This window comes from Serinus canaria, chromosome 4 (genome assembly GCF_022539315.1).
Source record: "Serinus canaria isolate serCan28SL12 chromosome 4, serCan2020, whole genome shotgun sequence".
Taxonomy (NCBI): domain Eukaryota; kingdom Metazoa; phylum Chordata; class Aves; order Passeriformes; family Fringillidae; genus Serinus; species Serinus canaria.
This window is the reverse complement of record NC_066317.1, coordinates 24162690-24175186: the sequence shown is the minus strand read 5'-3', so window position 1 is coordinate 24175186 and position 12497 is coordinate 24162690. Positions and strand designations below refer to the sequence as shown.

The 12497-nt window shown below is 39.7% G+C and overlaps 1 protein-coding gene across 1 annotated transcript in view; it reads left to right on the top strand.

The window, feature by feature from the left end:
* The window catches only part of TBCK (TBC1 domain containing kinase), an 88304-nt gene extending 82483 nt beyond the window's left edge, over window positions 1–5821 (top strand). The window contains exon 26 of the mRNA XM_009101269.3: window positions 5159–5821. Coding sequence (XP_009099517.1) covers window positions 5159–5269 — 111 coding nt within the window. The 3' untranslated portion in view covers window positions 5270–5821. The remainder of the gene's footprint in view (window positions 1–5158) is intronic.
* Window positions 5822–12497: the final 6676 nt, after the last annotated feature.

The window sequence follows — 12497 nt, the reverse complement described above, 5'->3', positions numbered from 1 at the left end:
TGCAACTGACTTTAATTTTCAAGTTCTCACTTTCAGCTGGGTTTTTTTTTAATGCACACGATTTCTAGGTGGAAAATTTAAAATACAGGTGTTTAAAATGTATCACTTGAAGAAGTTTGAGTGTTTGCTCTTGCTTTCATTCTCAGTGAAACTTATTCTGAAACCAGCTTTTAAATACCTGTTTGTTTAGGCTTATTTTCAAATCTTAGCATGTAAGTCTTTTAAGTTACTGCTGTGTTTTTGTACTGATGGAATGGAAAGTGTTCCCTTTTGGCCAGGTCTGCACATAGAGAATTTTCCCTTGATCTTGTTAGAACAGTTGGTTCTATGTCCCACCCCTCCCACCCCCTAGTATGTGTTTGCGCCAAGTTGCCCTTTCTATGTTTGTTTTTTAACTTCCATTCACTTTATGGTAATCCTACAACCAACAGCTAGGCACGGTTTTGTTGATAATGGGAGGTTTTAGGTTCCTGTCTTTTCAAGTGTTATTTTTCTGGAACCCTTTAATATAAGGAGTAGCTGACTAGAAATAATCTTGTTTACTGGATCTGTGTTGTGGCATATGGAGAGAGCTGTTTAAAAAGTTGCAAACTGATCACTTTGACTGTTGAGCTTTCAGAGAGATACAGGTGAGCTCTTGGACTGAAATCACACAGCAAAATGGACTGCAGTTCCTGAGAGGTTCATGTAGCACGAGTTTGCTGGTGAAATCTAGAAATGATCTTGTGGAAATGAATGAATACTACAAAATTTGATTGATATTTCTCCTCCTACTTCTATTTTCCTTCTGACACTTTCAGAATAAGCTGTTAATATTTATACCATGGTAACACTTGTCACAGTGCTGGTGTTTGCTGTTCTGGTGCAGGATGTTACTCCTCCTTCCCTCCCAGCCTGCCCTTTAATTACAGCCTGTCACAGGAATGTCTGGCAAAGAGAATAATGTGTGCACAGCAGCCCTCGTGGCTGGCCCAAAGGGTGCTGGGAGTGGGGCTGCTCACACTCTTGTGTTCTCACACTCTGCTGCAGACAGCCTGAAAGCGTGACGTGCCTGGCATGAGACATGCAGCACTTCAGAGCTGTTCTTTTGCTGCTTGGAACAGGCATGTAGAAACATTCTGATAAATTCTCCAATGTGCAGATCATTAAGGTTCTTGATGGTGCTTAAAGGAGCAGTCCTGTTATGCTATTTATATTGAGAGCATCACCAAGGCAGGGTAAAATGTTGATTATTTGACCAGATTTTGGTATGAATTTGCTGTGATCTTGTCTGTCTCTGAAAGACTGACTTTTTGTATCTGCATGAAGAGTCTTAACTATTTTCAAATGCAAATTGCAACTTTCTGGCTCAGTTATGTTCATCAAGAAGGCTGTTTTATGTGGAATTGATGGATGCATTAGTTAATAGAGGAACTGTGTTTCCAAAGACTTCAGCAAAGTCATCATATAGTAGTCATTAAACAGGTTTCTCACTTGCTCATTCTTTCATATGTAATACTTGCTGTGAAAGCAGCAAGAAGAATTTCAATTTGGAAGTTCAAATTAAACATTAGATTCAACCAGGGAAAACGCAGTAACTGGACTTGGGAATCTCATTTTGAGGAAAGGCCATCTGAAGCTGAAAGAAAAAAGCTTAAAGTCTTGTAGTATCCCTTGAAGCCTTTCCTCAGATAGGCACAACTCCCATTTCCCCTAACTAGTCTTCTTTAAATGAAAACAGAAGCATTACAGAGGAGTGTGATCCATTGGTGGTGTGGGGAAAGATACATTTCAGAAGTTATGTCAACATAAACATTTGATAAAGTTGAGAAAGTTTAATCATATGATGAAGTACAGTTTGTTTCTATTTGCAGAAATATATTTCTGCATAATGGAATTTAATTGTACACTACCTTTTTATGTTTCAATACATCTCTCTTTAAAATGTAGGTGCTTTACAGGTTGCTAAGGATGATGTAGCCCGTGGGCTTACCTCTTCACCATGTTATTTTCAGTCTTAACAGCACCTTTGTAAGCTGGATTATTTAGTAAACTACAAATTACACATTCAGGTGCCTGTTAGTAAACTTCTAGTTGACACTTTCTGGTTGCATCTCTAAAGGAAATAGAGCCCCTGTATGCATTCCAGGATGGCAGTTTCTGCTGTAGAAGGTCTGGGGCATTCATTCAGAAGAGCACCTTGGGATTTTTTTTGATGCATGAGATTTTGCTCTTTTTGGAACACTGATTTTTATTGTTTTCCAGCTTTTTAGGAAACATTAAATTTTATGATCTTTATTTCTTTGATTCAGGCTACTGATATTTGGCATAACTGAGGGTCAAATTAGGGAGAAAAATCTCTGTAGCTATTTCAAACAGTGCTTCCTCTCGTGCCCCTCCATCAGTGCATACACCAGAAATAACACTCCCCTGTATTTTGCAAACAGTGCCTTCATGGAGTGTATTTTGGCAAGGCAAGGTAGCAGGTGGTGTTGGAACATTTCAGACACATGGTGAACAAGTTCCTGTTCTTGTCTGCCACAGACAGGCTCCTCTGTCTGGCAGAGGGTGGCACAGACATGTGCAGAGGAACAGAACTATACAAAGTCAAACCTTTAATAAGGAGGACTGCTGTGCCACTAAGAGAATATTTCTCAGTTTAGTAAGAAATAGTAGTAACTTTTGCTTTACCAAAGGTTACTATTTCTATTCCAGTGGAAAAATGGGGGTAAGGCAGAAGGTAAAATAGGAATGTCTTTAATCAGCTCAAGTCCTATTGCCATGTGACTTACACCTGGAGTCTTTTGTGCAGTGCCTGGGCAGATGTATGAGCAAAGCTCTTGCAGGCTGATATTGGGGATTGGATGGCAACTCTCAGCTTTTGTCAGTGTGCCTCTCAGCCCCTGACTCACAGCTAATTCCCACCATAGTGAGATACTGGTAGCAGCACATTTCCTGCTCAGTGATTTTTCCCTGGCTGGATGTTCAGCTGCAATATTTTGAACTGTCTTTGCAGCATTTCTCACTGAAACTAGGCAGACAACACAAACAGTTTTTTGACAACTTTTAGAAAAAGTATCTTATGGTATATCATCTCGTGCTTTCTGCCATCATTGCTACCAGCCCCAGATTTTGCAGTGCTTGCTTCCCAGAGGCCCTGCAAGAAGCAACAGATTCCTCACTATGAGGTTTTAAAGTAAGGTTTTAAAGAAAATGTATTTTTAGACATACCTTGGTTACTAAAGCAGTTCTAAAATACAGTGGGACACGGGCCTTAATGCTCAAACCCCGGGTACAAGGCATTTGTTTGTGTATTTTCTTTTCAGGTTACATTGAATGGTAGTTGTGTTAGGGTTAGGGCATTCAAAACACTTGGAGCAGGGTTCCCAGTTTATTATCAGCATTTTACCATTATCAGTAGTCAGAGAGTGAAACATCTCTGTTGACACATGGGACACTGTACTCAGGAAATTCCTGCCAGCCTGAAGGCTCAATGCCATTTTTCATTTCTGCTGGCTCTGAGCAGTGTCAGTGTCTGACACAGCACTGTCCATTAGTCACAGTGGAGAGCACTGTGAGGTGACAGATGTCTCCATGTGAAGTAGAGATATCTGGTAGGAGTATTTCCCTGGGAATATGAACTATTTTTGTAGTTCATGGTGTGCACAGCTGAGTGCTACCTTTGTTTGTTCTTTACTGCACACCACATCTTTATGGGCTGTGATTGTAGCAAGAGGTTTCTGGGCTCTCCTAGTGATGTCTCTGTGCATATTACACCACCTGTGCAGCCCAGAACCTTTCCAAAGCATAGCATTTACTTTGCTCATGAAAGCTGACATCCACATGTGGTGGAAGTTTGCTGTCAATTGCTTTGATTGCAGGAATTTTTTTATTTGATTATTTGATTCCTGTACTGAATAATCCAAACTGATGGGGAAAGAGATGACTGAACTTTGAGTCTTTCCTGAGCAACCACCTGAAACAAATTTAACAGCCAAAATGTTGACAGGTAATCATGTAGTATACCTAGTTCTGCCTCAGCACTGTTATGCTGTAATAGGTAATTAGGAGGAAAGCAAATGAGAAAGGAAATCCCAAGTATTGAGTTGGATTGGGGTGCCCAGAGCTGTTCTTGAGTCGGCAATTTAGTTGTTTGTGCAAACTCAGCAACCTGGACATCACACTTGCACATGTTCTCAAATAGCATCACTATTTTAAAGAGTCAAAAAGGGAATTGTGAATGTTTTACACAGCCCATTGGAAGCACTCAATGAGTTTACAAATGGTATTGATTTGATAACCAACTTAAAAGAAGAAGTCTCAAGGACTCAGATGGCAGAGCAATCTCTTACAGCTATTGGAAACTGGGTAAAACTATTAATTTCTCACCAATTAGTCCATTTTGGTGCTTGCTTTTTAATGTGTTGTAGTCAGTATATAGAAGGCAAGTTTGACATGTAATGCACAAATTATTGATTGGATTTTGGTATTCTGAAACATAATTTTGATTTTTTTACTCGTAATTATTTTGACATAAAAAAAATCTTTGTCAGTGCAATAATGTTTCACAGAATTCCCATGGGGAAAGTGGTAATTGCTGTGTTTGGTTTATGGTATGAACTGCTTGAGGAGAGAGGCTTTCCATGGTGGGGGGACACCTGTTTGTACTGGTTAACCTGCCTGTGGGCAGACTGGTGGGAGCAGGGGAGATTGGAGAGGGTAGACCCCAAATTCATATCTGGCATCTGTGAGACCAAGTCACATCAGACAAGTTTGACAGGTAAGCAAGTGACTTTCCCCTCAAAATGTGATGCTTGTAGACTTGGGAAGCTGCAGAAAAGAGCTGGGAGCTACATTAATGCACAGAAAAATATTTGTTAGTTCATGCTTTGAGAGAGGCTCCAGTGATTGCCCTGAGATTAAACAGTCCTTTTAGAATGAGGTAAAAACCTGCCTAAGCAGAGATAAATAAAAATCATTGTTATTAGTGGGACACTTTCACCACAAAATTTATCCCAGCTGTTTTAACACACTGGCCTGGGTTCCTGTGTTGGACTTGTTGGTGCTAAAAAAGAACTTCCTAGGGTCTGATATTTTTTGTTTAATTTGCCTTACATAACAAAGCTATTGTCACCTAAGGACTGTGACATGCAGTGGGCTAATGATGTATCTGTTTCAGTTTGCAGCTCATCTAGTGAAAAACAAGTACCCAAGGGTCTGCATCCTTGATGGAGGAATCAACAAGATCAAGCCAACTGGTCTCCTCACTGTTCCTTCTCCACAAATCTAAGTGACTGTAAACATTCAGGACAATCTGTCTCAAGAGGAAAGCCCTACCTACAGCACAGATATCCTCAGCCTAAAGGGCATTATGGCATCTTCACAAGCTGTCCTGGTGATCAGTGTCTTAACCTGCAGCTGTAGAGCCCAGGAGTTTTGTGTTTGTTCTTTAACATAGAGCTTAGTTGGAACTGATCAAAACTGAAGCTTTGAGCTTTCCAAGAAACCTCTTTTAGCACTGATGCAGTGCAGAAGTGCTTGGGCAGGTCTGAACACAGAGGGAGGAACTTACCTGGCTTTTGGTGTCTTACATTTCTGTGCAACAAAGTTAACTGGCACTTGATGGCTCTAAGGTGCACTTAGATTATTTGAAAAAGTATTTTACTGTGAATATTGAAAGTAGCAAAATGAAACTGTATCATGTATATTGTGTGAAAAAGTGTGTTCTCTAATATTTGAAAAGTAATTGCTGTATCTTCTGACTTGCTTTATTTCTGGAGAAAGTGGTTTTTTTCATCTGGTTTGGAAATAAAGATGTGTCCCAAATTGAAAGTCACTGTAAGAGCAGCTGCTGATTCAATCCAAAATCTATCACAAGATGGAAAATTTCTTCTACTCTGTGGTGAATTTAACAATCTATTTCTATAATCATATCAAATCTAACAATTTCTGGAACAATTACAGTTACCAGAAAGGTGGGCTTTCAACAATGCTGTGTCTTAGGAGTATAAATAATTTATTCTTAAAATAATAGTGTGCTTCCATTTTAAAATCTCCTGCCTTAGAAGGAGACATTGCAGTTTTAATTTTCATGTGAAAACATTCTAGAATTATCACTCTTGTATGAATTGGAAGTTGAGAGTTTTCTTTGGCCCTCTACTCTTTCAGCTAGTGGTGTCAATTTTCTTGGGGATTTTTTGAGTCCTTGAACATGAACTTGAGCCCTGACAGGTTGGGACAGCAACCTCCTTTTGAACTGGACTGGATGCAAGTGCTGCAGATGAGGGAAAGCAGGCTCCCACAAAGGGCACAAGGTGGCTGTGCAGTAAAGATGTGGGAATTATTTTGTAGTAAGAAGCCAAAAGCATTTAAAGCACCAAGAGAAACAGGAATTGGCACATCTCTTGCTGAGAAGCTAAAAATAAACTTGATTTGGACAACTACCACCTTTCAAGAGATGTGGGGAAAAGAAGCCCCAACACCCTATTCCTCCCCCTCAAAATCTCATGTTAGGTTTGCTATCTTGTCAGGTCCATTATTCTAAAAATAATGCTGGAGATGGGAGGAAAGCTAGGAAAAGAAAATAATCTGTCTTCAAGAATGCTCCTTGAAAATATTACATTTAATCCAGGAAAACTAGTTATGATAATGTAAGACTGTCAGCATGGCACTGAAATTAAATGGGAATGTGGAAGAATGTGTTTTTGAAGACAAGAAAGGGTTAGATTTATTTTTTTTACATTTTTAAAGCTGGAATAAAACTGATGCAATATGAGGCTTAATAATCACCAAAGTGTGAGGATTAAAGTGTATTTTGTAAAATTAACAAAATGTCACCAAAGACCTGTTCACCTGGTTACAGTCTCATATCAGCTTGCATTGTGAGTTTGACACCCTGCTCTTTTATTAGAGCATCATCTGAAACATGGCAGTTCCCACAATACAAACTCTATGCAGGGTAATGAGGATTTGCTCTGGAGGTGGGATTATTTTATGTCTTCTATGAGGATTTTATATCAGGAATAGGGAATAGTTTTACTTTGTCAAAAAGAACATTGCAGCAGCTATTTTGTTCTTCTTCTGTCACAACAGGTTTCCAAAATTGAAAAGTCAAAGAGAGAGGTGGACAGTGAAAGGCTGGGAACAGTTTCTGTAAATCACAGACAACCTGATCACTTGTTCTGTGGAGCTTTTTAGTGTTGGTGGTTGTGGCTTCGGGGTTTGTGGTTTTGGGAGGGGTTTTTTTGAATTGAAACTGTGGGAGATGAGACTTTGTGAGAGGTGCTGAAAGAAGAAGTCTTCATTCTCTTGGTGGGGCAAGCAGAAGGTTTTGTAGAGCTCTTGAAAAATTTCTGGAGGCTGAGTTTTCCAAACATGTGCATTTCTAGAAGCATGGTTTGTCCAGCTGTGCTGTAGAGGGTGATCTTGTCCCCCAATGAGTTGCAGCTGGGTCAGTTGCTGAAGATTGGAGGTGGGCCTGATCTTGATAGGCTACACCTGTAATCAATTAGACCTAGTGCTATATAAGAGTGAGGAAAGAGGAGTGAGAGGAGTCGGATTACTGCCAGGATCTGGAGACGTCAGTGTGTAGAGGAGCTGCCTGTGAGGAACATCAAGAAGGTATGAAGCTCTGATAATATGAAATCCTTGTACTATGATGATGCTAGGACCTTTGTTATCTAAGGCAACAAATGGTGACCCTGACGTGATTCGGGACTAAACTATATTGCCCCATGGATTTGGGAGGACCTGTGGATTCAGGGAAAACTGGATTTGACCAAATAACCCTGTGGATTTGGGAGAACTGGATTTGACCAAATAACCCCATGCATTTGGAAACAGGACTTGAACACTAAACTATTGGCAAAATATATCAATTACAGCTATTGGTGTTTTGCTAAATATGAGTGTAAAAGACCTTGAAGATAAGTGCTTTTGTAAATTGGGAAAAGCTGTAGAACTAAACTAATATTTAGAAATATATATCTGTGCTGTAATATGCTGTTTTGAACATTTGTATAACTCTTAATTCTAAATGAAATATACAAATATGTAATAATGTTAATTTATTTGAATATGTACTTCTGGAAATGCTGCAGCTCTGTGGTTAAAAGAAAAAGGGGGAATTGTAGAGGGTGATCTTGTCCCCCAATGAGTTGCAGCTGGACCAGTTGCTGGAGATTGGAGGCAGGCCTGATCTTAACAGGCCACACCTGTAATCAATTAGACCTAGTGCTATATAAGTGTAAGGAAAGAGGAGTGGGAGGAGTCAGATTACTGCCAGGATCTGGAACAGTCAGTGTGTAGAGGAGCTGCCTGTGAGGAACATCAAGAAGGTATGAAGCTCTGATAATATGAAATCCTCGTACTATGATGATGCTAGAACCTTTGTTATCTAAGACAACACTGTGCCATTCTCTGCTTTAGACTGCAGTTGGATGCCATAAAGTTTAAGTAGGAGGAAAAAAACACAATTATAATGTTCCATGTTGGTGTCTTCTCCTGCTAACATAAAAATACCCTAACTAAATATTTCCCACTGTTGGGCCAGGAAAATGCAGCCTCTCTTACTTTGTTTTTTCCTGCCATTTTAAAAATATTCTGAATCTGCCCCTGCCACCTGGACCTATAACTTCCTGCCAGGACAGCCATATTCCCAGAGGGTACCCATGTGGGCTTCAGTAAAATGCAAAGGAATTAACTTTCTTTGGCCTGAGATCATTGCAGACTATGAAACAGTTGCTGCTGACACTGGAGTGTCCTTCAGACAGCATACAGTCCTTTGAGCTTTTCATTACAGTTTGCATCTAAGTTCTTTGGGATTTATTTTGTTTTTACAAGTGAATATTTGTCCTCTTTTGGTTCACTTCTTTTGGAGCAAAGATTAAGACTATTTGTTCTTATCCTAAACCTCCCTTCCTGCACCCATTTTTTTTTTCCCTTTGTCATCTGGTTTCTCCATGCCTAGGTTCTCTGTGACCTGGGTACCTTCCCAGTTCAGGATAGGAACAACTCACAATGCAGCAGAAAGCAAAGAAGTTACAGTGTTTACTTCACTCTAACTTTCACTAATCTGGTTTGCTTAAGGTATTTCTGTCTGTTGATTTTGGGTAGGTTTTGTTGGGTTTTGAGATGTTCTGTTGTAATCTCAATTTAGCATAAGTCTTCCCTTTCAGATTCTTCCCCCTGGTAGTCTTTTTTCTAGAGTGTTCTGGTAGACTCTTCCTGGCATATCTGAACTAGAAGCAGTAACCATAGCAGGTGGGTAGATGCTGGTATGTATTCTTTCATTTAGATAATTCATTTTTCTGACTTCCAGGATGATCTCTAGAGCTGCTAAAGGCTAAATAATTTGTCAGAGTGGGTGAGGGTTAAATTTTCTTCCTTCTTTTTCCCAGTTCTTATCTCTCCTTAGGCTTACTGACAAGACCACTGCACTTCAATGTGTTGCCTGGGCCTTTGTGCATTCATAATCTGTGTAGGCATCACACAGTGGTATGATCTTATTTCTGTGACCTTCTGGATACCAGTGTCTAGGCTCCCTGTGATATTTTAGCCAGCTAAGGAAGATGTTTGTTAGAGTCTCTATTAGCTGGACTTCAGAGCTGCATCACACAAAACTCAATAAAACAAAAAACCCCAAATGACATGACTTAGCTCTTCAGCAGCTGCATCACTGATGTTATTATTGAAGGAGGTACTGTGAGAGCCTCTAAGTTCTGTGTCCTGAGACATGTTTGCTGCTCTTATTTGTGTGAATGTTCTACAGAATATCACTTTTCAAGATTTCATTTATGTTTGTGCTTTTAGTAGCTTATCAAGTTCCTTCAGTTAAAATAAAAAATTAGGGATGTCTTTATTTAGCTTTCACAGTGTTCAGATTGAGTTACTAAGAGGCCTGGGAATTGTGTGGGACTGAAATTGGCCTTTTAATCTCCCATTTCCAGTTATCATTTCTTTGCTGATGAGTCAGACTGGCCTCTCCATTGTTACATTAGAAACTTTACTGTCATCAGGCTTATCTTGCTATTTTTAATTCTTTTTGTTTGGCTCAGCTTGTGAAAATTAACTGAAAGAATTATTATTCTTCCCAAAAGTGTCTCCTTCCAGGAGAAGTAATGAAACTTGATCTGTGCTGACTTAGCTAACATCAGATTTGTATATTTGACTAGCAAAATTACAGATTTTCCTTTCTCTTTGAATCCTAAGCTATAATGCTGGTATTGTCAATCTTTTATGTTTCCAGACTTAGCAGAAAGCTGATGCCAGAAACTGCAGGCTTGTTTGGAACCTGTGTTTCACTTACTTTTCAAGTGACTGTGAAGCTTTAAGTCTGCCACTGGTAGTGTCTTTTAAATAATAGCCCCAAATACCTGTTGGACAACAGTCTCTGTTCTATGACAGAGGCTGCATTCCTTTCATTTAGGTTTAGAAATTCTTCTTGTACTGCCATAAACATTTGTGATTGAAGATAACTCAGTTTTGTTGTATGTTTCTCATTATATCAGCATTTAATAAACCAAGGTCATACAGACTTTAAAGAAACTTCAAAAATATAGAATCAGTAGAGTGCAGTTACCACTGAATCAATTTGTGAGGTTTTTTTGTAAAGCCTTTTCCCAAATTTTGTTTAACCATAATATAAATCCATGTTCAGATTAATCTTTAATAGTGGTCTTGCATGTAAAGGTAGAGAGACCCCAGTGCATGCACTCCTGTAATTCATGAATTCTCATTCCCTGGTGATAGGTCCTTATGTGCTTTAGGAGCAGACACACCAGGTTTCCAGACACAGTAATCTGTCTAAAAGAGCAGATCCAGTGAAGCAATGTGGTGATCATTGGATTCCATGGGAACAATCCAAGGAAAAGTTGCAGATTGCTGGTTTAATTAATATTTCCCAACTGAAGCAGGATTAAATGTCTCCTCCTTGTCTATCTAGAATTATCTGTCATTACCTCATTTTAGAGAGAAATAGTGTCTGGTGGTATCAACTTTTTTCAACTGAGCTGGCCAAAAAGAGTAAAACAGAGAGTAAGGAACAGGTAGCTCTAATAGTTACAGAGTGACACTCTTGGCATTTTGTCAGTTGGCTTGGTTTGACTTGGTTCAGTTGCTACCCTAAATGTGTTTTTTTTCTCAAGTCCTTTGAAATTTGAATGAGCTAATATCTCTGATTTTACACCTTTGCTTTAAGTAAAGCTGTTATTTCAAACAACATTGTTTCTCCAGCCTAAAAGAAAAAGGTGACATCCCATGTAGGGTGTTGTCCTCAAGAGAGGAACTTGCTGGTTTTCAAGTTTTACATGTCCTCAGTTCAGTGGCAGATCTTCAGCACCTGGAATGCCCATACTCCAGGTCTGGAGAGATGCCCCATGTACAATAAGTACCTGGAGGAAGCAACATGGAGAACTTACTTTAGTATGACACTTTATGGGTATGTATGTAGCTATAATATGTGTATGAACACAATATAGTTAGCAAACAGCTTACTTTAAATTGACAGGATTGTTAAAAACTGCCAGCTCTTTTTGGAGAACACTCTGAATTTAGTTAGAAAAGCTCAAAGAGGTTGCAATATTTAAAATTTCTCCTTTGCAGTAATTGTACAGGTATGCAGTGCACACACAAGGGTTTTACTAAACCAGGTAAGTCCTCTTGTCACTTCAGAGAGAAGAGAAACTTTGCAATTACTTTTCAAGGAGAAACCAGCAAAATGGGCAGTTAGAGCCCAGTGCTGTTGCAATATGCCTGAGCTCAGTTTTGCGAATTACTTCTTTTGGAATGTTTTGTGCCTCTTGGTCCTATATGTGTGACTATACACTTACCCTGCATTTCTTCTTAAAGCACTAAAGATAAACCATTATTTACCAGGGCTTCTTTGCTGTCATCCTGCCTGATAGTGCTTTTACTGTGCGCTTTACAGGCTCTCCTTCTCTCCTTCCAGAATTTCATTCAGCTTTTCATAGGACCTTACCTTTAGCTCACCTTCCCTATTGGAAATGTGGGATGAGTTTCCTTTCTCAGAAGGGTTTTTTAATGCACTCATTGAGTTTACTGTTCCTGGAAGCTATTTGTTCCATATTAGCAAATGCCTGAAGCCACTGACACTGGAATCCTGGGCTTGTAATGAAATGAGATTGCTGCTGTGCACAGTGGATGGAAGGGAGGGAGAAGTGGAACATTTCTCTCAGCACCTCCCTTGGAAAGGCATCCCTCCCATGATCAATCACTGAGAGAAGTCTTCATGGTGATGGATGTGAACCAGTGGGGGCAGCAGGACAGAGTTGAAGGCATCAGGGAGTTATTCTCTAATCACTCTTTCCTGGCAAGGTAGAATTGACATGTAGAGCTCCTGCTTCAAACTGCAGCCTGTTGCTCACTGCTTGTTACAGGAGCACCAATCCCTCATGGACTGGGGCTGCTCTTGGGTGGGCACCTCCTGACACTCTGTCATGAACCCTCCATGTCACCTCCTCTTCTGGCAAACACAAGGTGCCTGCCTTTTTTTTTTAATT